Here is a 24,077-nt window from a genome sequence, read left to right as displayed (position 1 = left end):
CATGTATAACAGACTCATTGATGAACTTTGTCTTGATCCTTAATCACAGCTTACACCTAGCTTTTAGCAAGCAAGTCCACTCTTTTTTTCAATGTTAGTATGCCCAGGGGGGTGCGACAGCCAAATGACTTTGGACTCCCATAGTTTTTGGTAACACTTTCTCAGCCACATAACAAGTGCGTCACTTAACTGAGCAAACAAAAATGTTACCAACAAAACTGACCAGACCCCAACCCAAACGCAAGATTTGTTCCGCTATAGAAATACTAGAAAGATCCTTACAAACAATTTAATTATGCATTTAATTATAATTATGTTAATTACTAAATTCTTCATTTAAATCAAATAATGCTGCAATTTCAGTTATGTTTAAATCATTCTTATATTTACATTAATTAAATAAATTTAAAACAGCTTAACTGACCCTAACGGCAGTTACACCCCTCCTCCGTCTATTAGTTTTTAATTTAGGGGACAGTCTCCCTGGAGCCACTTGGGGTTAAGAGTCATTGCTCAGGGACCCAATGGTGGTAGTGCTGGAGATAAGTTGCAAACCCATCACCTCTTGGTCCAGCAGCAAGTATCGTACCACTAGGCCACCAACACCACCATCTTTAGGTAAAACAACAGAGCAATAGACAATATTCTACTAATTACTAATTAATTCATTTGGTCAGAAATGCATTAGTAGGTAAGAAAGACATTTAGTAATGCTTAATCTTGTATGACTTCATTGGGTGAAAATGTGCATGCTTCAGGATTTTCTGATGTGTACATTGTTAATAAATGCATTAACTAATGGTTACTTTGGCATTAGTTCATTTATTAATATATGCTTATTTGTTGACCAGTACTGTAAAGTGTTACCAAGTTTTTTTCCTTACTTGGGGAGTTTTTGGTTCCTCTCCTCCATTGTTATTTAATTTCTATCATTAGTTTTTCCCATTCTGTATTACTCTCGTTAATAACGTTGTAACGTATCATATCCATGTAAAGCGCCTTGGGATGACTATCATGAAAGGCATTATATAACAATAAGTTGAATTGAACTGAAATATGATAAATGTTATTGATGTTTCTCTATGGTAGCTCATGGAGGCAGCGAGTGTAATATTTTTCAGGCCATGATCTCATACAAACAAGAAATGGGAAGAAACAAGAAACATACAAACGGGAATGAAGGAGCCGTCCAAGATGAGATCTCGCACTGCTCTGTGGTGAATTTAACTTTTCATTCTCCAGACTAATGTAAACTATGCACACAAGTATGAGCAGCAGCACTGCTTGCGTGTAAGCAGTGAGTATAATCTGACCCTTATCACAGAAGATAAGACAGAAGAAGCTCTGTCCGCCTACCTAATCCTCACTTCCTATGATTATGTAAGGTTGAGATTTGCTTTCTCTCACCTCATAAAATACCACCCATACCCACACACCCAGTCCAGATGGCAAACCCAGCCTGCAGCTGTAGTGCTTCCATGACTCAATACCCAACTTTGTTTCTCCAGTGCTTTTCTTAAGCCCCTCTCCACTCTTCACTGTTCCCCTACAGCTGTGTCACATGGCTCTGCTAGTTGTTCCTATTTACGCAAATATCCAAAGAGATATACATTTTGGAGAAGACAAGGTCAGCCAGGTCCTGGAGCAAGTGGGGGCCCAACATTAACGTCCTTCCTCAAGGGCCCAACATTGACATCACTCTGCTAACCAAAGGATTTGAACTGGCAACCCTCCAATCATGGACACAGAGACCAAACCCACAGAGCCACACACCATCCATACAGTGCTCAATAAACACTACCTGTATTAGTGAACCAATGGACTCACCATGCTGCACGGTCGTATTCCCCCCATATGCGCACAAACTCATCCAGATGATGAGGACCCAGGATGGAGGAATCTCGTGTCAGATACTCAAAGTTATCCATAATCACGGCCACGAACAGGTTCAGCATCTGCAAAACACATCAAGGAGACGCAAGGGAGCACGATACACATATTATATGTAAACATACATATAACATGTATGTTTGTCATATGACGCATATGTTTATCATATAACACGTATGCTCATGTTTGAATTCTTACTGCATACTCACTAGAAAAGAGCTGAAAAAGATGAAGGAAACAAAATAGAAATAAGCAAACTCAGTGCCGCAGCCACCCTCGTGGTCTGGGGACGTGAAAGGGGGGGCAATAGTGGGATCTGGCTCACACTCCTGCCCCCCTAAACAAGACAGCATGATCTCTTGCCAGGACTCGCCTGTGGCACTTCTAAAAACATAAAAAGGAATATCAGCAATCAAAGAAAAGGTTATATCAGTTAACATAATCAATCTTACATCAACATGCACAATATGTTAATGGAATTTTTGTTCATTTGAAATCCCAGTCAATTACCATATCTAAAAAATATAACCTAATCATATACATATATTAATATTTAAATTTTAGTATGAGTATCCAGCCTCATGTTACAAACACTGACATTAAAAGCCAGGGGTTTTGGAATTAACTAAATGGGATGACTTTTACCAGTTTTGTCATGATATAATGGTGCATTTACACATAGCATACTTTTTGCGATTCATAACTCTTCATGGCGTGAACCTCCAGAAAAATTTACCTGAACAACAGCATTAGGGCACTGAAGAAACTCTTGAAGTTGTTGTGCTGGTTAATGTGAGTTTCGTCATTCAGCTTAATGTTCCCAAACACCTAAAAAGCAGTCAGAAAATGTCTAGTTACTGTTTTTTTTTTTTAAACTAAGCAATTTAAGCCATTAGCTAATGGAACGTTGGGATGTGCTATGACAGCTGATGATTATACTGATTGCACTCACACATTAAGGTCAAATTAATTCAGTTGGAACTATATACCATTTCAGTCTGAAAATTAGACAGCCCCAATTACAAGATGACCCCCCACTTTTTCAGCAACTATTTTTGAAAAAAAAAATTCTGGAGTACCAAATCTTATCTTTATAAAACAAAATTATTTTATCTAACAAAAGCACATAAGTAAGGGTGGTGCTGTGGTTAGCACTGTTGCCTCACAGCATGACCGTTCTGGGTTCAATCCCAGGTCCTCTCTGTGTGGAGTTTGCATGCTCTCCCTGTATTTAGAGGGTTTTTTTCTGGGGGCTCCGGTTTCCTCCCACAGTCCAGTAGCGTGCAGGGTAAGCTGATTGGTGTGTATAAATTGGTCCAGTGGTTGTGTGAGTGTGTCCACCCAGCAGTGTGTTGGCGCCCGCCCAGGGCTTGGTTCCCGCCTGCGCCCGTAGTTGCCGGGATAGGCTCCAGGCCCCCCGCAACCCCAGTGGGGAATAAGTGGTCACGATGATGGATGGATGGATGGATGGAAGAACGCAAAAGAAGTTAATCTCAATGTTAAAAAGCAACCACAGGCAATAACATTACAATATGTGTGATAAACAGCAAACATCACGATTAACAAATGCATTATTTAGGGGGAATAATGGATAGTATATATTACATATTCTACAACAAGAGGGCGCAGAATGTTCTTGATGCAGCAAACCCACATTATGAGTGCAAAAAAACATTTTGTGGCGAGTGGTTGAGACAGGTCTTCTAAAATGAAAGTATCTCTCTCTATTATCAGCTACTATTGGTTTAATACTAGCAGCAGCACAGACAGAGAAGCCAGAAATTCACACTACGTTCATGGTTACATGCTAATGAAACAAATGCATTACATGACAAGCATTACACGGTTATGACATTTACCATTGACATAAATACATGAATACATGATGAATACATGTCTTATTTTACACTATTTCAAGATACATGTGGTGCAAAGAATGCTGGCACCCACATAATTAGTCCTGTTGACCAATCCTGAGGCATCAAATTATGTCAGTCAATTGTAGACAGTGGGTGGGATCAGAAAAAAACTAAAAAGTTCACTCTATACACACGATGTTAATACAATTTTGATTCTGTCGATAACGTGTGAAGTATCCGGCTGCCTTTAGCCAGGAAGCAGATAATTTATGCCATCAATTGTTGCATTTATATAATGATATTCAAATTCTAGTCCTTGACTATAAGACAACCACAGTTTTTAGACGTAATTTTTGAAAAGAAAAACAACACCATCTTATATCTGGGCCAAAATGGTAATATCCCTCCATCCATCAATTAATCTGGGCCCAGGTTGCAGGGGCAGCAGTCTGAGCAGAGTTCCAGACCTCCAGACCTCCCTCTCACCAGCTACCACCTCCAGCTTCTCTTGGAATACTGATGTGTTCCCAGGCCAGGTAAGATATATAATCTCTCCAGCATTTCCTGGGTCTGCCCCGGGGTTTCCTTCCGATTGGTGTTACCCAAAGCACTTCACCAGGGAGCCAGATGCCTGAACCTCTACTTTGAGCCCCATCGGAATGGCTGAGTTTGCAATCTCTAAGGCTGAGCCCAGACACTCTGCAAAGGAAGCTCAATTCTACCACTTGTATCTGTGATCTAGTTCTTTGCGGTAACTACCCAGAGCTCGTGACCAGAGGTGACAATGGTGAGAGTAGGAACGTAACCAGTAAATTGAAAGCTTCACCCTACAACTCAGCTCCCGCTTCATTCATACCTTCATTTCTCCCTTACTCATGAACAAGACCCCAAGACACTTATACTCCTCTGCTTGAGGCAGTAACTCATTCCCAACCTGGAGGGTGCAATCAACCCTTTTTCAGTTGAGACCCATGGCCAAATACTAGGAAGTGCTTGTAAGGGCACAAGCCTTGCAGGCCCTGTCGATCTGAGCTCTGCAAGCCTGCAATGTTCTACCCAGTGTCCTAAGGCAAAGGTCCACCGGCTCCGACAAGACTGGGCCCAAATCACCCAATCACTACACCAAAAGGGACACCTCACCCCCACTGGGTGGCCAGAACCCTGCAGCCAAATTCCAGTGACAAGGCCTGGCTGCCTAAAGACACATCCTACATTCACTAACTCACACTGACACAGGAGGTATTACTCCAGACTAACATTAGGGACACATACACCCATGTTTGGTCTCGTTTGAATGGTCAGAGTATGACGGGCACAATACTCTCAACCTAAACGCAGTATGTTCTCACATAAGAGAAATGTAGAAAATAAGACTAAATCTACCAAAGTGGAGGATCTTATCACCTGGTACAACAAAGGAATTGTCACATTCCTCCTAAAGCAATTCGATTGGCTGAGGGTCTGAGAATTGGTAAGAACAGCAGTTCTCCAGGACACAAAGATCAAAACAGTTCAGTCACAATATTTGGTCAGTAAATTTGGTCTTCAAAGACATCCCGTCACTTGGTTTGGAATACTTAAGGAAAAGCTCCAGAGTAGCAAAGGGAGAGCAGAGCTCCCACATAATGCTGAGTGAATCTATGTCTGTAATCAGATATTTTTTGCAGTTACTCTGTGTCCACTCAGCTGAGGTATGTAATTGTATTGTTTTTGATTGGATGATAAAGTTTAGATAGAATTGTGGCCACGTGTTAAAATTACATTAATGTTGTATTTGGTTAAATTGATGTGTCTTGTATTAATTCTGAATAAACTGTGTTTTTATTACTTCTTGGCTGTATGACTTTGCTAACGCCTGCATGTTTACTAACACTCTCTTGCAGCCTCTGACTGGACCCCGTTTCTCCGAGACCTAATGTGACTGCCCAAGTTGAGGCATACACAAGTTCAGTTAGAGCAAAAGAGCGGCTCAGCCTCTGAGGTGCGCATACGCTGAGTTATGGCAAAAGAGCGGCTCAGCCTCTGAGGTGCGCACACGCTGGGTTACGGCAAAGTCCGGCCCAGCCTCTGAGGCGCTCACACGCTGAGTTACGGCAAAGTCTGGCCCAGTCTCTGAGGCGTATACACGCTGAGTTACGGCAAAAGACCGAATCAGCCCCTGAGGCGCTCACACGCTGGGTTACGGCAAAAGACCGGCTCAGCCTCTGAGGCGCTCACACGCTGAGTTACGCCAAAAGACCGGCCCAGCCTCTGAGGCGCTCACACGCTGGGTTACGGCAAAAGACCGGCTCAGTCTCTGAGGCACTCATATGCTGGGTTACGGCAAAAGACCGGCTCAGTCTCTGAGGCGCTCACATGCTGGGTTACGGCAAAAGACTGGCTCAGCCTCTGAGGCACTCACACGCTCAGTTATGGCAAAATACCGGCTCAACCTCTGAGGCGCTCACACGCTGGGTTACAGCAAAGACCGGCCCAGCCTCTGAGGCGCTCACACGCTGGGTTACAGCAAAGACCGGCCCAGCCTCTGAGGCGCTCACACGCTGGGTTACGGCAAAAGACCGGCTCAGCCTCTAAGGCGCTCACACACTCAGTCATGGCAAAAGACCGCCTCAGCCCCTGAGGTGCTCACACACTGAGTTACAGCAAAGACCGGCTCAGCCTCTGAGGCTCTCACACGCTGGGTTACGGCAAAAGACCGGCTCAGCCTCTGAGGCACTCACACGCTGGGTTACGGCAAAAGACCAGCTCAGCCTCTAAGGCGCTCACACGCTCAGTTATGGCAAAAGACCGCCTCAGCCCCTGAGGTGCTCACACACTGAGTTACAGCAAAGACCGGCTCAGCCTCTGAGGCTCTCACACGCTGGGTTACGGCAAAAGACCGGCTCAGCCTCTGAGGCACTCACACGCTGGGTTACGGCAAAAGACCAGCTCAGCCTCTAAGGCGCTCACACGCTCAGTTATGGCAAAAGACCGCCTCAGCCTCTGAGGCACTCACACGCTCAGTTATGGCAAAATACCGGCTCAACCCCTGAGGCGCTCACACGCTCAGTTATGGCAAAATACCGGCTCAACCTCTGAGGCGCTCACACGCTGGGTTACAGCAAAGACCGGCCCAGCCTCTGAGGCGCTCACACGCTGGGTTACGGCAAAAGACCGAATCTGCCTCTGAGGCGCTCACACGCTGTGTTATGGCAAAATACCGGCTCAACCTCTGAGGCACTCACACGCTGGGTTACAGCAAAGACCGGCCCAGCCTCTGAGGCGCTCACACGCTGAGTTATGGCAAAATACCGGCTCAACCTCTGAGGCGCTCACACGCTGGGTTACGGCAAAAGACCGGCTCAGCCCCTGAGGCGCTCACACCCTCAGTTATGGCAAAAGACTGACTCAGCCCCTGAGGTGCTCACACACTGAGTTACAGCAAAGACCGGCTCAGCCTCTGAGGCTCTCACACGCTGGGTTATGGCAAAATACCGGCTCAGCCTCTGAGGCGCTCACATGCTGAGTTACAGCAAAGACCGGCTCAGCCTCTGAGGCTCTCACACGCTGCGTTACGGCAAAAGACCGGCTCAGCCTCTGAGGCACTCACACGCTGGGTTACGGCAAAAGACCGGCTCAGCCTCTGAGGCGCTCACACGCTGAGTTACGGCAAAAGACTGGCTCAGCCTCTGAGGCGCTCACATGCTCAGTTATGGCAAAAGACCGCCTCAGCCTCTGAGGCGCTCACATGCTGAGTTATGGCAAAAGACCGGCCCAGCCTCTGAGGCGCTCACACGCTGGGTTACGGCAAAAGACCGGCTCAGCCTCTGAGGCGCTCACACGCTGGGTTACGGCAAATGACCGGCCCAGCCTCTGAGGCACTCACACGCTGGGTTACGGCAAAAGACCGGCTCAGCCTCTGAGGCGCGCACATGCTGAGTTATGGCAAAAGACCGGCTCAGACCCTGAGGCGCTCACATGCTGAGTTACAAGAAAGACCGGCTCAGTCTCTGAGGCGCTCACACGCTGAGTTATGGCAAAAGACCGGCTCAGCCCCTGAGGCGCTCACATGCTGAGTTACAAGAAAGACCGGCTCAGTCTCTGAGGCGCTCACACGCTGAGTTATGGCAAAAGACCGGCTCAGCCTCTGAGGTGCTCACACGCTGGGTTACGGCAAAGTTAAGGATAGGAACAGACTTTATAACAAAGGGCAGCCCTGGTGGAATCCAACACCCACCAGAGTGTCTGACTGGCGGCCAGCAATGCAATCCAAAGTCTCTGGTTATAATGGAACATAATAGTGTAGAGCCCATTAGATCCCAGTACTCCATATTTGCAAAGCACCCCCCACGGGACAGGGTAATCTGCCTTTTCCAAGTGCACATACATCTAACACATGTAGACTAGTTGGGCAAACATCCATGAGCCATACAGTATTCTTGTGAAGGTGTATAGCTGGTCCAGTAATCAACAACAAAGAAGAAAACCACATTGCTCCTCCTGAATGCAAGGATCAAAGGACAGACCATCCACTCCAGTTCCCTGGCGTAGGCCTTTCCATAGAGGCTGCGAAATGTGATCCCCCCGAAGCTAGAATACATCGTCCAGACACATTTCTGAAGAATTGGGACGACCACCCCAGTCTGCCAAAGCAAAGACTTTTTTGAAGAGTCATATCAGCTAAGACAGTCCAATATCCAAAGCTTTCAGGAACTAAGGGCGAACTGAAGGTCATCCACCCCTGGAGTTTAACTACTGAAGAAGTTTTTGACTCAGCTGTTGTGATGGATAAATCTTCCCCTCAGTCCTCATACTCTACATCTCAAAGGAAGGAATTTCAGTGGGATTCTGGAGGTCCTCAAAATGTTCTTTCCACTGTCCAAAGTTGCCAGCAACAACATTCCACCCTTACTGTAAACATAATGGGTAAGACCCTGCTTCTTCTTCCTGAGATACCTGATGGTATTACAGAATTAATTCAAGGCTGACTAAAAATCATAATATTTTTCATGACCTCACCAGACTCCTGAAACAGTCAAATTTTGCTTTGACAACTGGTAACCTGCATTCCGTTTGGCCTCCCAGTACTTCTCTGGAATTCCACAACTTAACCAAGCTTGGAAAGCCTACTTATTGAGACTGATGGCTTCGTTTACTGCTGGTATTTACCACTGGATTCGGGGATTGCCGCTGCATCAGGTACCAACAACTTTACGACCATAGTTCTGCACAGCCACCTCAGCAATGGAAACATGGAACATGACCCATTCGAGCTCAATTTCTTTAGCCTTTCTTAGAATGTAAAGCACTTCCAGTACACCCTCACTATATGTTTCAGTCTACCAGGTCTGTTTGGCATCTTCTCCCGCCATCTGATAAAACGTACCACCAGATGGTGATCAGTAAAAGGAGCTGCTCCTCCCTTCATCCAAGTTTCCAAGATGTGCAGAGATCTGATGACACAGCTAAAAAACTGAGCTTCTGTCTAGGGTGTTCTGAAGCCAGGAGTAAAGGGTGACCACATATTTCAAACAAAACTGATGGAATCAACATTGTTTTAGCAATATGACATTATATGAGTGGTGATCATTGTTTCATAGCACGGCCTGTATGGCGCCCCTGAGACAAATTTTTTCTTCTTCTGATTCCATCCACCGTCTGGGATTGGCTATACAGAACATGTGGCCTCTTGCATCATTAATGCCCTGCAATGTTTTGGTAAAAACAAATGGCCTTGCAATCATGAATACCTGAAGGAAGACTCACTGAACTTATGCGATATTGTCCACATGTTTATGACAGGTCATGTTGAGATTTTAATAATGTGCAGACAATCTGCAATTCATGGGCAGAAATTGCAAATCAGCATGTTTATTTCTGAAAGTGCGTTTGCTGCACTGAAAATGTGCTGCGGCTTCTAGCGTTGTGGCATAACATAGAAAGAACAAGGAGATGCCATTTTAAGCATGCGACAGATTGATCTCGCTGATGTGTTTGATTTCGTTTTCTCCAGATGTCATTTGAAATATGCGGCCACCTTTATGAACAACTTTATGCTCAAACGTAGTATTCATTATGGACAAACGATGGCTAGCAGTCCAAGGTTCAGATTGGACAGGATGTTCCTCCCTAGAACAGAGGGGTCCCCAGAGGGGACACCACCCAGTACTCCAACCAAGGTCTCCAAGAAGGCTAGATACTCTGAACTGATATTTGGTGCTTAACCACACATAATATTCAGAGCCCAAACCCCTACTTGAAATGGGATGAAGGCAACCGTAGTTAACTGTAACTTCCAAGCACAGAATCAGGGGGCTATTAGTAAACCTACACCTGCCCGGTGCCCCTCACCCAGGGCAACACCAGAATGGAATAGATCCCAATTCCTTTTAGGATTGGTCTGGCATTTGACTGTTTCTTGATCCACATTTCACCAGACCCTATTTACTGGCTACTACAATGTTGCTATGTGGTAACGTTGGCTATTTCTGTGGTTCAAGCATATTGCAGAAGAGATCCAAAGATAAATCATTACCTAGCTAAACAGTATTGGTAATGGAAGAAATCTAACATTTGTTTTTATCTAACGTGCTTTCAGAGCCAATATTTAAAGTTGTCATTTTTATCTTACTTTCATAACTTATTTCAGTTTCATTAACAATTATATCCCTGCCTTGCATAGTACATTGTGCCTGCTGCATTGACACTAGAAGTATGAACATTCAGCATCATTAACAATGCACTTTTACATTCAGTACAAAGCTGTGCTTGCGACACAGAGCAGACACAGGGCAGAAACAGCACGACTAAGTAAAATGTTGGTGGCACTCATTCTTATATAAATACAAAAGATTGAACTTATGTCTATATATTGTGTGTGATGATATAATTTTTGTTACAAGCCTACTTATGGTTCCTCCTGCAGGTGGTAGGGCCAAAGGATCTCCATCCATCTATCCATCCACTACTCTGGGGTTGGGTCACAGGGGCAGCAGTCTAAGCAGAGATGCCCAGACTTCCTCCTCCAGCTCCACCAGGGAAGTACCAAGGCGGTCCCAGGTCAGCCGAGAGATATATTCTCTATACCGTGTCCTGGGTCTGCCCTGGGGCCTCCTCCCAGGTGGAAATGCTCAAAACACCTCCCCAGAGAGCCAGCCAGGAGGAATCCTACACAGATGCCCGAACCACCTCAACTGGCTCCTTTCAATATGGAGGAGCACCAGCTCTACTTTGAGCCCCTCCCAAATGTCAGAGCTCCTCACCCTACCTCTAAGGCTGAGCCCAGCCACGCTGTGGAGGAAACTCATTTCTGCTACTTGTACCTGCGATCTCATTCTTTCTCACTAAATTGCCTTCCAGATCAGCTCCCTCTTCACCATAACAGAACAGTAAAGTGTCGGCATTAATGCTGATGCTGTGCAGATCCATCTGTCGATCTCCTTCTCTCTTCTTCCCTCACTCATGAAGAAATGTAAATACATATATAATGTATAATATTTTTTCTTACCTGCATCCCAATAATTGCATATATAAAGAATAGCATGGCGATCAGCAGACATACATAAGGAAGAGCCTGAAAGAAACAGAAAATCAGACTGATCAATTTTCTGCAGTGACTGACTGTGATTCTTCTCGATGTGGTAATGTAGGTGAGCTAGGACAGCTGACCTTAAAAGACTGTACAAAAGTCCAGAGGAGGATGCGGATGGTGTAGCCCTGTCTCAGGAGCTTGATCAGCCTGGCTGCCCGGAAAAGCTTCAGGAAGCTCATGTTGATGGTGTTCACTGACTGCAGGAAGAGTGTGGAAGGAGATCAGGACCATTGCCACATGGCACACCGGCAGTTCAGCGGTAGATGGGAGAGCCCTTCATTATCAACACTACCCAGAAAAGCATTGGATGCACACTGCCCTCTCTGGTGGACTCTTTTCAGCTCCTGCTGTCTCAGTAAAGCAATAAACATATTAAAGGATCCCTCCCCCCACTGGACATCATCTGTTTGAATTGCTGCCCTCTAGCAGATGCTTCAAGTCCTCCACTGCATGGACAGACAAAAGAACAACTTTTATTCCAGAGCCATACGTGAACTGACCAGTGTGAGATTATGTTGCTGACCTGCAGGTTTATGGAATCCTTAGCAACCATAGTGTAATAGCTCAACTATCTATGGTACTTCATGTCCATACATGGTTTATTGTACTTGTACATGTTATGTCTTGTGAGTCAGTTAGTATTCATATGTCAATTTTTGTCACCTCAGTCACTTTAAAACAATACTGTAAATGTTTACATTCAACTACACTTTATCTGTGCACTGGTGATTCCATTTACTGCATCTTGTACTTCATCTAATTATGGTATCACATGTTCATATAGGGTTTATGGTCTTATAATTTTATGTCCTGTGTGTGAAGTAAACTGTAGTTACATCTTAGTTTACATTTCAATTATCTGCTATGTGTGAATGCACCGTTTGGGACTGCGGAACAATTCGCTGTACTTTGTACAATGACAATAATCCAATTCAATCCAATCCAATCTGGACATGGGGAAGAGAGAAACAGGCCCTGCATGAAAAATGCATCTCTATCATGGTTTTGTTGGGTTCCATTAAAGCTACATGCTATATAAAACACTGTCAAGCAGTTGTTTAAGCTATCTGGGAAAAAACATAATATTGCCACCCTGCAAATTCAGGCATCATTTTAAAATATTTATTCTTAGCAATTTCCACAGAAAATACAGTAATTTGGCAAAAAATCAACACTGCATATATGAATGCATAGAAAAACATATTTAACAATCTTACCTGCAAGTCAACAACAATTTCTGTGATGCTGCCCAGGACTGTGATAAAGTCAAAAATGTTCCAAGTGTCTCGAAAGTAGTTCTGTAAGAGGTGAGAGATACGTTTGTACCACAGAGGTAAAACATTACACATCTGTTTAAACAGAATCTCATTAAAAATCATTATAGGTACTATTTACTTTCCCCAGGGTTCAATTAAAAGCATTATTGCATGAGCATCTATTTTCAACTTTTCATAGATTCATAACTCACATTTAGGGAAAGACCCGTCAAATTCATTTATATAACTTAACTGAAAATAGTTTTGTAAAACTTTAATTTGCAAATTCGATATGCTCACAGGTACATTTACATGGCATTTACTTAGCAGACACTTTTATCCAAAGTGACAATCAACTGAGGAAGCGGGTTGCCAGTGCCTGGAGCAACTGGATTTAAGGGCCTCTGGGGTCGAGTGTGTCGTCGGCGACGCGGCATACTTTTCGCGTCTATTTCAGTTTATATCTCACTGAAACCTTAATGTAGAATCATGAAAAAAACGCTGCTAAATCCATAATCTTCTTATCAAAACGTCAATTGTCGGATGTGTTAAAGTTTTCAAAATTAGGTTAAATCGGCTAAAAAGTAAACCATGTCACCTTATGTGTCACCTCGTGTGTGCCACGCCCCCCTGATTATTCACGTGTGCTTCCCTGATCGTACCCAGCTGTGTCTTGTTGTTTTGATCAATCCTGTCTATTTGAGTCCATGTCTTGCCTGAGTCCTTCGTCTGTCATTGATGTTAGTTGGCGTCTGATGTTTCCCGTCCGAAGTCCCTCGATTAAACCCCGTTTACCCCTAATTCTGCCTGCCTGCCTGCCTGCTTCCTGCTCGCTCGCCTGTCCGTGCGCATTACCCGCGTACCCACTGCCCGTGACACCTTACTTTGTTTTACCTGCATAGGGGTGTGTTGTGCTGCCCTCACCTGAAGATCGCTATTTGCATTCTAAATAGCTGCATTTCCACGTATTCAAATCTCATTTGCATGGTAATTTGATGAACAACACAGCAGTGAAACGTGATCCAGATACGCCCCCAACAGCGCCATAAATGGTGCAACTACACCATTTCATCATCTTCATGTAGCCAAGACTTTGTTGATCGGATATCTGGGATCAAAACAAACTAGCACCATTGCTTACTATGTACTTTTATAAAGTTTCTGCAAGAGTTCAAAACTGCATTTTGCAATGTCTATACTTTAATGTCAAATCACAAACTAAACAAGAATCTGACATATTTACAATATACATAAAAAATAAAGATGAGAGTAATGGCAAAACAAATATATAAGAAATAATTTATTTGCCATGAATTACGTTTATGATATTTGAAGAAATGTGTGATCATGCAATGAAAGTGTGTTTCCTAACCCTAGAAACCAGAGGATTAAGGGCCATTTTTAAGAGCTCAACAGCAATATCAATTGCTAATCACAGGATCTGAACCAACAACCTTTTGATTCCAGGCTCAGAGTAGTAACACAGAGCTACATTCTCCCCCTAATTATGCTTAAGGTTCTAGCTAAAGTTTGGACAGTTATGTGTCCCAGGGGTGTTGCTGAAGATTTGGGCTCCATGAAAGCATACCATATAGGGCCCATCAGTCCAGACCAATCCAGCTATTTTCCAAATTTTTGTAATCCTGCTAACTACCCTCCCCCCTAACAACACCCTTGATGTGACCCACACTGAAAAAAATCTTGCTCACCAAAAAGCCAAAAGCCATAATTTTCAGGATGCACTCCAGGGAAAAGAGTCCAGTGAAGGCAGTGTTCAGGTGCTTCAAGACTGTGTCGTATGCTGTTGGTGCCGAGTAGTACTACATGCAAGACGTTAGGGGGTAGATTGAACAATCTACATTTCACTGGGATATGATACAGTACACATTTAAGTCCAGCTAATAAATGCCAAAGTCTGCTAGAATAAATTTTAAATATGAAATATAACAATGAATCTTCAAACTAAAATACAATACCTTCATCATGAGAACAACGGTGTTGAGGGCGATCATGGTGAGCACTGTGTACTCGAAAGAAGGTGAGACCACAAAGTGCCACAGGCGATACTGGAGTGTCTGTCTGTTTTGGGGCATGTAGCGAGTGAGGGGTTTAGCACTGATGGCAAAATCTATGCATGCCCTCTGAGAGAAAGAAGCAAAACACAGTGAGACCAGGATAAGAACATATGACAGGGTAATGAAGAGGTAGAACACAGGTCAGTGTGCCAGAATAATCATAGTTAGTGAATGGGCAGCTTCTTCTAGAATCATGCATATAAACATGTGTGTCCAGGATGCCTTCACCTCATTTTTCTCTAAGCTGCACTCCTCCATCATCTTGTCTCCCTGCTCCTGAAAGGTGATGATGATGAGGGCAACAAAGATGTTGACAAAGAAAAAGGGGAAAACAACAAAGTAGACAACGTAGAAGATGGACATCTCCATGCGGTTCCCCCGACTGGGTCCCCGGTCTTCTTCTGTCACGTCTACTGAATGCTGCAGAACCCTAAAGGATTGGGAGAAGAAGACATTCTCCAGTCTTCCCCATTGATTGAGTGTTCTTCAATATACTGATCTATAGACTTATGTTTCTGATGAAGACTTCGTTAACTCATGATTTACAGTACAACAACTCAAATATTTCTATGTAATTTTAAGACTATAAAAGCTAGCATAACATTGTTGCAGTGAGGCATGGTGCATGCAGGAAAAGATAGTGAAGATTACTTGTGGCTCCGAGACAAACAAGGGTTTATCAAATTAAACAGTACACAATAGGGAAAAATAAGAACCAACTAAAGAAAGCATAAAACAATAACACCAGGGAACAGAGCAATCAACAAAGAAGAACAGAGTACACACAGAGTAACATCTCACAGACACACAACAACTGGGTTAATGAGAGGGCAGTTGAAAAACATAAGAATTATCCAATAACTGAGGGAGCAGGACAATGAGCAACAGATTAGCAACAGGTAACAAGCTAGGAATTCTAACAAAAGCTGAAAGCAGAAAACCCAAACCACAAACAGGATGACTACACTAAGATAATTACAAGGAATCAAAAACACAACCAGGACTAGAAATTAACTGGATACAAGCATGGGAAACCTAAGAAATAAGCAGGGAAACAGAAAACCATAAAATACAAAATAAGAGACGAGGCTGGCCTTGAATGCATGACTGCAGAATTACAGCCTCTGTACCACACACTCAACCCATTGAGTCATGTGGCATTTGGAGGAACAGGGAAAACATACAAGGGTCTAGTACAAAGACAGAGGAGGGAACAGAATGGCCAGCAAGACCTGCTGGCCAAGCGGGGTAGAGACATGAAGTGCAGGGACGAATGGGTACTGGCCCTGATAAACAGTGGCACTATACACAAGACTTAAGCCTTAGTAAGTGTTTACATCTAATTATATATAAAATAATTATTGCTATGTCGTTTTTACTCCAATCACTCACTGTGGCCAGCCTTCTCCAGTGGACACAGTGAACAAGGTAAGCAGAGCCCACACAATGTTGTCATAGTGGAACTCATGTCTCTTCCATTCTCGCTTTTTCACTTCCTTCTTGTCCTTCTCATAATCAATATAGTAGCCCCTAAGTGACAGAGAATTACATACAACGCCTAAACAGCTGAACATGTTTTCAGATATTAGACATTGTTTGCATTATTATCTAGAGCAGTGTTTTTTTATAATAAATAAATAAAAATTAAATAGATTTTCAATATGTCAGATGGCTGACATTTACAAATGCAACTCAACTGAGGTACAGTACTTGCGGCTACAATGATAATGACCCCAACCAGCCTCACCATCTGCCTCCTTGCTTTCAGATTTAAAGGGAGGCTAAGCCATTTTTTTTACAGTTACAGTGGGCGATGCCTTGGAGAGAGCCTGGCAAAGACATGACCTCCTTGAAAATATGAGTCAAAACAGGCATTTCGGCAGACACCTACTGACACTCCTTTTGGGTGTCCTTAGACCCATCTGTGCAGTAGAAGAACTTCCCTTTGAAGAGTTGCACAGCAATAACGGCGAATATGAACATGAAGAGCTTGTAGACTATGAGGATATTGAATACATTCTTCAGGGAGGTAACCACACAATCAAACACAGCCTGTATAGGGGAATGGACAAATAGGATATAAGGTTACACAACTGAAGGGAAAGAAGTCTAGAAATATAATTATGAACCGATCATTCGGTCAATATCATTGTCTGACGCAAGTTCTGGGAAGTTATTTCATCTTGTACGTTGGATCCCTTTGAGAGTCTAACTGGGGCAGCAGCATTTGCTTTTTCTGGGCATAAGACACACTTAGCCCACATAGCATGGAAAAGATGATCAACATATTTCCTGCAGGACAGGGAACCATGATCAGAGAAACATTATTAACAACTACATGTCTCTGTCTGAACCACTAACACTTGCAGGCAGATAGATTAACACTCTATGTTCCTAATATCAGTTACTTCTTAAACATTTATTCTGGATATCACGTCTCAACCCACAAAAATCTGGCAAAGTTAACAAACAAAGGTTTCACTGTGTCATCTCCTAATTTCTGTTTTGTTTGCTAATTGCTATGAAAGTAGATGTATATGTATTGTTCTTTAAAGTAACCTCTTTGGTTAAACAAAATGAATGTGTGGAATAAAATGCAAGGGCAAACTGAACCTCATGCCCTACTTTCTGATAAATCTTGATTCACAGGGGTTTTTTCTACTCCTCTGTTACCAGGCATACTGACCTAGTATCTCTTAAAATGGTTCCCATTTAGAACCATTTTCGATGCCAAACATACATAAATAATACAGTTACCTTCAAGTAATCACATCATCAGAAGACAGAATGGAGTTATTACAGTTATTACCGCTATTAAATGGTCATTCAGTTTTTAAATGATTATTATAGTTATGAATATGATTATGTTTATTGCTTACGTATCTCTCAACTTTAGCCTAGGATTAGATGCAGGAGTAGATATAAATACAGCTACCTTCAGTTTGGGTAGTCTTTTTATCGTCTTCAGTGGACGCAGGACACGTAGCACACGTAAAGATTTAATGGTCTTGATGTCACGCCCTTTGTTGTTCCTGCAGACACAACACACCACATATATACAAATATTACATATATGCTCAGGCAACTTGAATGGCTAAAGCCTAGTTTAGTCATCCACCGTTAATTTGTCATTCATCTGAAAGCTAGCAAAAATGTGCACCACTTATCGTTTTCCAGCACAACATTTGGTTAAAAATTTAGTTGGTTAAAAATTAGGCCATAAAAAATATTGTTATAAAAAAAATTCAGGTAGCAACCATGTAATAACTTTAAATAACAGCTTTTGTTGTTCTTACCTTTTGTCACAAAGTTTCACATATTTTAAAATTTGTACACAGTTTTTCATTTTGTCAAATTTTATGATTCTTGTTTTTTTTTTTTTTTTTTTACTTAAATTGATCAAATGTTAAGAAATATGGTAGAGAACACCTTCAAAGCTAAACTGGGAAAAAAATAAGACTTTTAGCACATCAGTTTGCCAGCAATCAGATGAATGACCTGAGAGATTAACAGGTATTACCGACTAAACTAGGCTTTAGTCAACTTGAATATTTGACCATAGTGTCAATTTATTGATTGTTGATTACAAACTCCACTTTGTTTATTTTATTCTTATTTGAATATTTATTTTGCAGATAATCAAATATTCTTCGTTGCTGTTGCTTTAGCCATTTTTTTCTCAGCAAAGTTTGGCTGAAATTTTGTATATTTTCATAATTTACTGTTAAATGCACAAGTTTAGTTCAATTTGCAATGGCTGGAAGTACTAGAAGCAAGACCAAAATTCAGTTAATAGGACAACAGTTACTTTTTTTCAGTTTCTCTAGACATAGATCTTGTTGAGCAACCTCTAAACATCAATAAAACTGTAACAAATTATGCTTGGAATACTTTCTTACAATGCCTCACAAGATAAAGGAGTGAGGGCATGAAAAACTGCCATTTAAAATTTTTTAAAGAATCACCCTAATATATATGTCTTGGCAAGTCAAAGAAAATGATCTTCAGGCTTAACTATAACAAACTATGATATGTCTGTAAAAGTGTTACATTAACCATTTCAAAACCTCTTCCTTAATTTCCTCCATTATTTGCAGAAACTATCCAGTACACTCCTGTATTTTTACTTGACCACTAACACACCTCATTAGGCTCACAGACTTTCAAAAACAAATTTATTTAATCAAGCAAGTTGGTAGCAAAATTTAACAAATACATGGAATGGCTGGGGTGCCTCTGTGGAACTGAAATGGTGTTCTTCTAGCTATCTAACAAGGTATCAGTAACTTTTTGGAATGCTGAAAAATCCCTGTTAGTTTTTATTCTGTCACTCTCAGTTTGTACATGTTCGACTGTCAAAATGTGCTTTTGTTCTGAGCACATATATAAATACGATCCTGAAAAAGAGTTTTCTTGCCTAAGACTTTTGCACAGTACTGTATATATAATATACTATATATATACTGTGTATCTACTGCTATATCTCTCTACTACTCATGTACACACACTATACTCACACTGTTCCTTCTGTATTCATGACAGAGATATAAGAAAATGCCAAAAAGGCACATAGAGTTGAATTTAGTATTGATATCATTGTGGGGACTCTCCATTCATTTCGAAGGCTAACACCCTAATCCCAACAATGACAACTTTAACCCCAATCCATCCCTAACCTTAACAATAAGTAATAAAATAAAATGCAAGACTTTTGACATTTTTAGAGTTCCGATTGCAGTCACAGACTTTCATAACATTGAGTTTAAACTTGTGGGGACCGAAAAGGTATTTAATACATACATGATCACACACATACATGCACACACACCCACACATACACATACACACACACATAATGGACAAGATTATTATCAGTATAAAATCACACAACCACAAATGAAAATATGAAAAGTATTTTTTACCCCATCAAATTCCTGGCGCCCAACAGTGAAACAATCCATAGGAAAAACAGAAAAAATAAGAGTATAGAGAAACACTGAAAATGCACTTCTTAGGGGGACATCTGTATTCACAACAAAGAAACCACATATTTGTTTGAATTGGTGAACAGTTTCAGAAATTTCACTAAATAGATGTAAGTTTTATATTTCTTCAATTTAGTTAGAAAATACTTTTACACCCACAAATTATAACTGACAGCAAGTGCAAATTGGCACAGTCATCAAAACCTTTGGTTCAGCATACTGAAACCATCACAGCATTGGAGGATCGTAATTGAAACACTCTGATACTGTATATGAATGTTCCATCTTATTGTTTATGTGCTGTAATTTCATTTGCTTTGACTCACGTTAGGGCAAAGGCTATCAGAGCGCCGATAACCACAATAAAGTCCAGGATGTTCCACAAATCACGAAAATACGAGCCGTCATGCAGGATCAGACCCTGGTCGATCATCTATGGAACAGAGACACAGCTTAACTTACACCTCTTCTTAAAACAATGACAGTACATATTGGCAGATTGGTGTGTTTTCCACAATAACATGCAACAGTTGAACTAAAGATTTTTTTCTTTATTGATATCGCTAAAGAAACACCAACCTTAATTATCATTTCAAAGGTGAAGACTCCTGTGAAGACATAGTCAAAGTAACGAAGAACCTGCAATGTGCAAAACAAACAACTTTGTAATGCCAAACCAAAGCACTCAGTGAATTTGCACCTATAGTTAGCTCTCTTTGCATTGAGAGATTCGTAATTTTTTGCTGAATTTGCAGAATTCCTTTCAGACCTAGTTACTTCAACTGAGAGAGCAATAATTGTGGGGGATTTTAATATTCATGTAGACAACAAACATGATCCCCTGACAATAGCCTTTACGAGTATACTAGACTCTATGGGTATTACTCAGAATGTAATTGGGCCTAACCATAACTGCGGTCACACCCTTGATTTAATCCTATCGTTTAGTCTAGATATAGATAATGTAACTCTACTGCCTCAGACCAGTATTATCTCTGGCCATCATCTCATTACATTCAATATTTACCTTGCTCAAAATATTAGCCCCCGACAAGCTTCTATGCCAAACATACAATCACGTCAAATACAGTGAGTAACTTTATCGATAATCTCCCTGAGCTATCGTTTGCGACCAAATTAATGTCGAATCCGGCTGGACTTGATAGCATTACAGATTGTTTAGCATCTATGCTTAATTCCACCCTAGATAAAATTGCCCCCTTAAAAATAAAAAAGACCAGAGTAAATAAAACTGCTCCTTGGTATAATGACCACTTGCGCACTTTAAAACAGGAGACACGGAAATTAGAACGTAAGTGGCGTCATATTAAACTATTGGTGCTGGAACTAGCATGGAAAGAGGCTATGAGTAGCTATAAAAAGACTCTTAGTGCCGCTAAATCAGAGCATCTATCACAACTAATTGAAATAAACAAAAATAATCCTAGATTCCTATTTAATATGTTGTCCAAGCTGACTGATAACCAGACTACTACTCAAAGTTATTTTCCAGTGATGACTTCATGCAATTTTTTGACCAAAAAATATGTTCAATTAGACAGAACATTTTGAATATTCCAATAACTACATTCTCTGGCCTTGACACGGCATGTGCTAATGCTGCAACCGCCCTATTTGAAGCATTTACCAGGGTTAACCAGTCAGAACTGATGTCCTTAATTTTATCTTCAAATTCATCTACTTGTATGCTAGACCCTGTTCTAACAAAATTATTCAAAGAGATGATCCGGCATTGATTGAACCGCTACTAGCAATAGTTAACTCCTCAATCAGCATCAGCCATCTACTAAAATCTCTTAAACTGGCAGTAATTAAACCTCTATTGAAGAAGCCAAACTTGGATCCCTTGGAAATGATAAACTATAGACCAATCTCTAATCTACCATTTATTTCTAAAATAATAGAGAGAGTTGTAGCTAGTCAACTAACATCATTTCTGCAGGAGAATCAGATATATGAGAGATTTGAGTCTGGGTTTAGAGCTCATCATAGCACAGAGACTGCTCTATTGACAGTAGTAAATGATCTTCTCCTATCTGCTGACCAAGGCTGTGCCTCGCTCCTAGTACTGCTTGACCGTAGTGCTGCTTTTGATACTATAGTCCACGCCATTCTCCTACACAGGCTTTAACATACTGTAGGCATAAGGGGAATGGCACTCTCTTGGTTTAAATCTGACCTCTCAGACCGCTATCAGTATGTGAATTAAATTTGTCATTCCACAGAACATGTCATGGTCAGATATGGAGTTCCACAAGGTTCAGTTATAGCTCCCCTACTATTTTCACTATACATGTTACCCCTAGGCATAGTTATTTGTAAGCATGGAATTGGCTTTCATTGCTTTGCAGATGATACACAATTATATATATCGGCCAAACCAGAAGATAGACAGCAGCTTCAGAGGATGGAAGAATGTTTAATTCACATCAAAAAGTGGATGTCAGACAACTTCCTCCAGTTAAACATAGACAAGACTGGCACTAAAGCCACCAGAAGTAAACTATTGAACATCATAGTCAATCTGGATGGACTATCTATTACACCAAATACTGTTGTTAAAAACCTTGGTGTTATTCTAGATTCTGATCTTTTGTTTGATGTACATGCTTCTAACATTAGCCCCGCCTACTTTCACCTGTATAATATTGCCAAATTAAGAAACACGCTTTCCTTTCAAGATGCAGAGAAATTGGTTCATGCGTTTATTACCTCCAGGCTCGATTACTGTAATGTCTTATTCTCCGGCTGTCCAAATAGGTCATTAACTAAACTCCAGCTAGTCCAGAATGCAGCATTCAGAGTCCTCCCTAAAACTAAAAAATATGATCATATTACCCCAATTTTATCTTCACTGCACTGGCTGCCAGTTAGATTTTGTGTTGACTACAAAATACTGCTCATAACCTATAAAGCTGTAAATGGTCTTGTACCGCAGTATGTGAGTGACCTAATTTGCAACTACATTCTGAATTGTATGCTTAGATCACAAGATGCAGGTCTTCTATCCATACCCAGAATAAAGAATGTTACTTTTGGGGGAAGAGAATTTGCTCATAAAGCACCACAGTTATGGAATAAACTTCCTATTAGTGTTCGGAACTCAGACACAATCTCTGCTTTTAAGTCAAGGCTTAAGACTTAGCTTTTTAGCTAGTGTTTTGGATAGTAAAATCCCCTTTTCTAAGGTGAATGGGAAATCATGGTCATTTGAGATTAAAGGTGAAAGGAGGGATTGGTGCTGTCGTCCTGCCACTCTCGCCGATCACTTAAGCTGTTGACCGTAGGTTGGCTTGACACCAAAATCCCTGGAAACCCTCATGTCTGTGCTTCCTTCCAGGTCTCTCTTTTAGCCAGGCTGCCATAGGTACTTTAGTACTGCTGGAGGTTAGGTTAGGTATAGGGCAATAACTCTTCTCCATCTTCTCTTTTCCGAGCTGATCCCGAGCCGACACTACACCATGTGAACCCTCACCTGGACTCCTGGAGATAACTACATGAAACCAACTGGGACTTTAAAACTATATGAACTCAAATTAATGTCAATATAAATGCAGTTTCATGCTTCCTGGTCGCCCAGAGGAGGATGGGGTACCCTTTTGAGTCTAGGTTCCTCTCAAGGTTTCTTCTTGCTAGAGAGAGTTTTTCCTTGCCACTGTCACCTCAGGCTTGCTTGATGGGGTTCTGGCTAGTTCAATGTAAAGTGTTTTGTGACAATGACTGTTGTTAAAAGTGCTATATAAATAAAATTGAATTGAATTGAATTGAATTGAATTTCATTTCACCAGGAAGTTCATTTCAATACAGTCAGACCTCGGATTGCGAGTAACTTGGTTTGTGAGTGTTTTGCAAGACGAGCAAATTTTTTAAAGAAATTTTAAATTGATAAATGAATGAGGTCTTGCAATACGAGTATTACGTATACACTTTGCCTAGTGTCACGTAATCACAACTGAGCTGATGGTTCTTCTCTCTCTCTCTCTCTCTCTCTCTCTCGCTGCGGGATTGTGGGTAATTGTCTCCCATGCTCGGTCTCAGTCAGCGTTCCTCACTCGTATAGTTAAAATTTAGTCGGAAAGCTCCATCTGAATAAGGGTGTAGCAGTGCAAGCGATGAAACTGTAACGATAATGCAATGTGCAAAAAAATAATGCAAGGAGGCAAAAGCGGCTGTCATTGTTAAATTCGCACAAAAAGAAAAAGATTCCAGTGAGTCAACAGATAGCAGTGATTCCGTTAGTTATACTGAAAGTCATTCTACAATATAACCCTTCTCTTCTGCTCTCTCTCATTTCCCTCTCACTATCCATGATTCTTTTCAAAGGTAAAGTGCAGGTTAAAATGTTTTATGTATTTTTACTTTATATTTTGTATTAATCATTTTTAAATGAATATTTTTTGGCACGTTTTGGAGCATGTTTC

General features: G+C 41.5%; 1 protein-coding gene across 3 annotated transcripts in view; it reads right to left on the bottom strand.

The window, feature by feature from the left end:
• LOC125716864 (voltage-dependent R-type calcium channel subunit alpha-1E-like) overlaps positions 1–24,077 on the bottom strand; it is a 122,990-nt gene that overhangs the window by 45,546 nt on the left and 53,367 nt on the right. For all 3 annotated transcript variants that reach the window (XM_048989662.1, XM_048989663.1, XM_048989665.1), the window contains exons 24-38: positions 20,215–20,274; positions 19,962–20,068; positions 19,573–19,584; positions 17,586–17,682; positions 16,542–16,702; positions 16,043–16,180; positions 14,879–15,080; positions 14,552–14,716; positions 14,285–14,395; positions 12,537–12,617; positions 11,397–11,516; positions 11,236–11,301; positions 2,627–2,718; positions 2,100–2,274; positions 1,828–1,955 (exon numbers count right to left, since the gene is read on the bottom strand). In XM_048989662.1, the coding sequence (XP_048845619.1) occupies positions 1,828–1,955; positions 2,100–2,274; positions 2,627–2,718; positions 11,236–11,301; positions 11,397–11,516; positions 12,537–12,617; positions 14,285–14,395; positions 14,552–14,716; positions 14,879–15,080; positions 16,043–16,180; positions 16,542–16,702; positions 17,586–17,682; positions 19,573–19,584; positions 19,962–20,068; positions 20,215–20,274 (1,715 nt within the window). The remainder of the gene's footprint in view (positions 1–1,827; positions 1,956–2,099; positions 2,275–2,626; positions 2,719–11,235; positions 11,302–11,396; positions 11,517–12,536; positions 12,618–14,284; positions 14,396–14,551; positions 14,717–14,878; positions 15,081–16,042; positions 16,181–16,541; positions 16,703–17,585; positions 17,683–19,572; positions 19,585–19,961; positions 20,069–20,214; positions 20,275–24,077) is intronic.

This window comes from Brienomyrus brachyistius, chromosome 21 (assembly GCF_023856365.1).
Source record: "Brienomyrus brachyistius isolate T26 chromosome 21, BBRACH_0.4, whole genome shotgun sequence".
Classification (NCBI taxonomy): domain Eukaryota; kingdom Metazoa; phylum Chordata; class Actinopteri; order Osteoglossiformes; family Mormyridae; genus Brienomyrus; species Brienomyrus brachyistius.
Note: the sequence above shows the minus strand (reverse complement) of the source record. Positions and strands in the feature narration are given on the sequence as shown.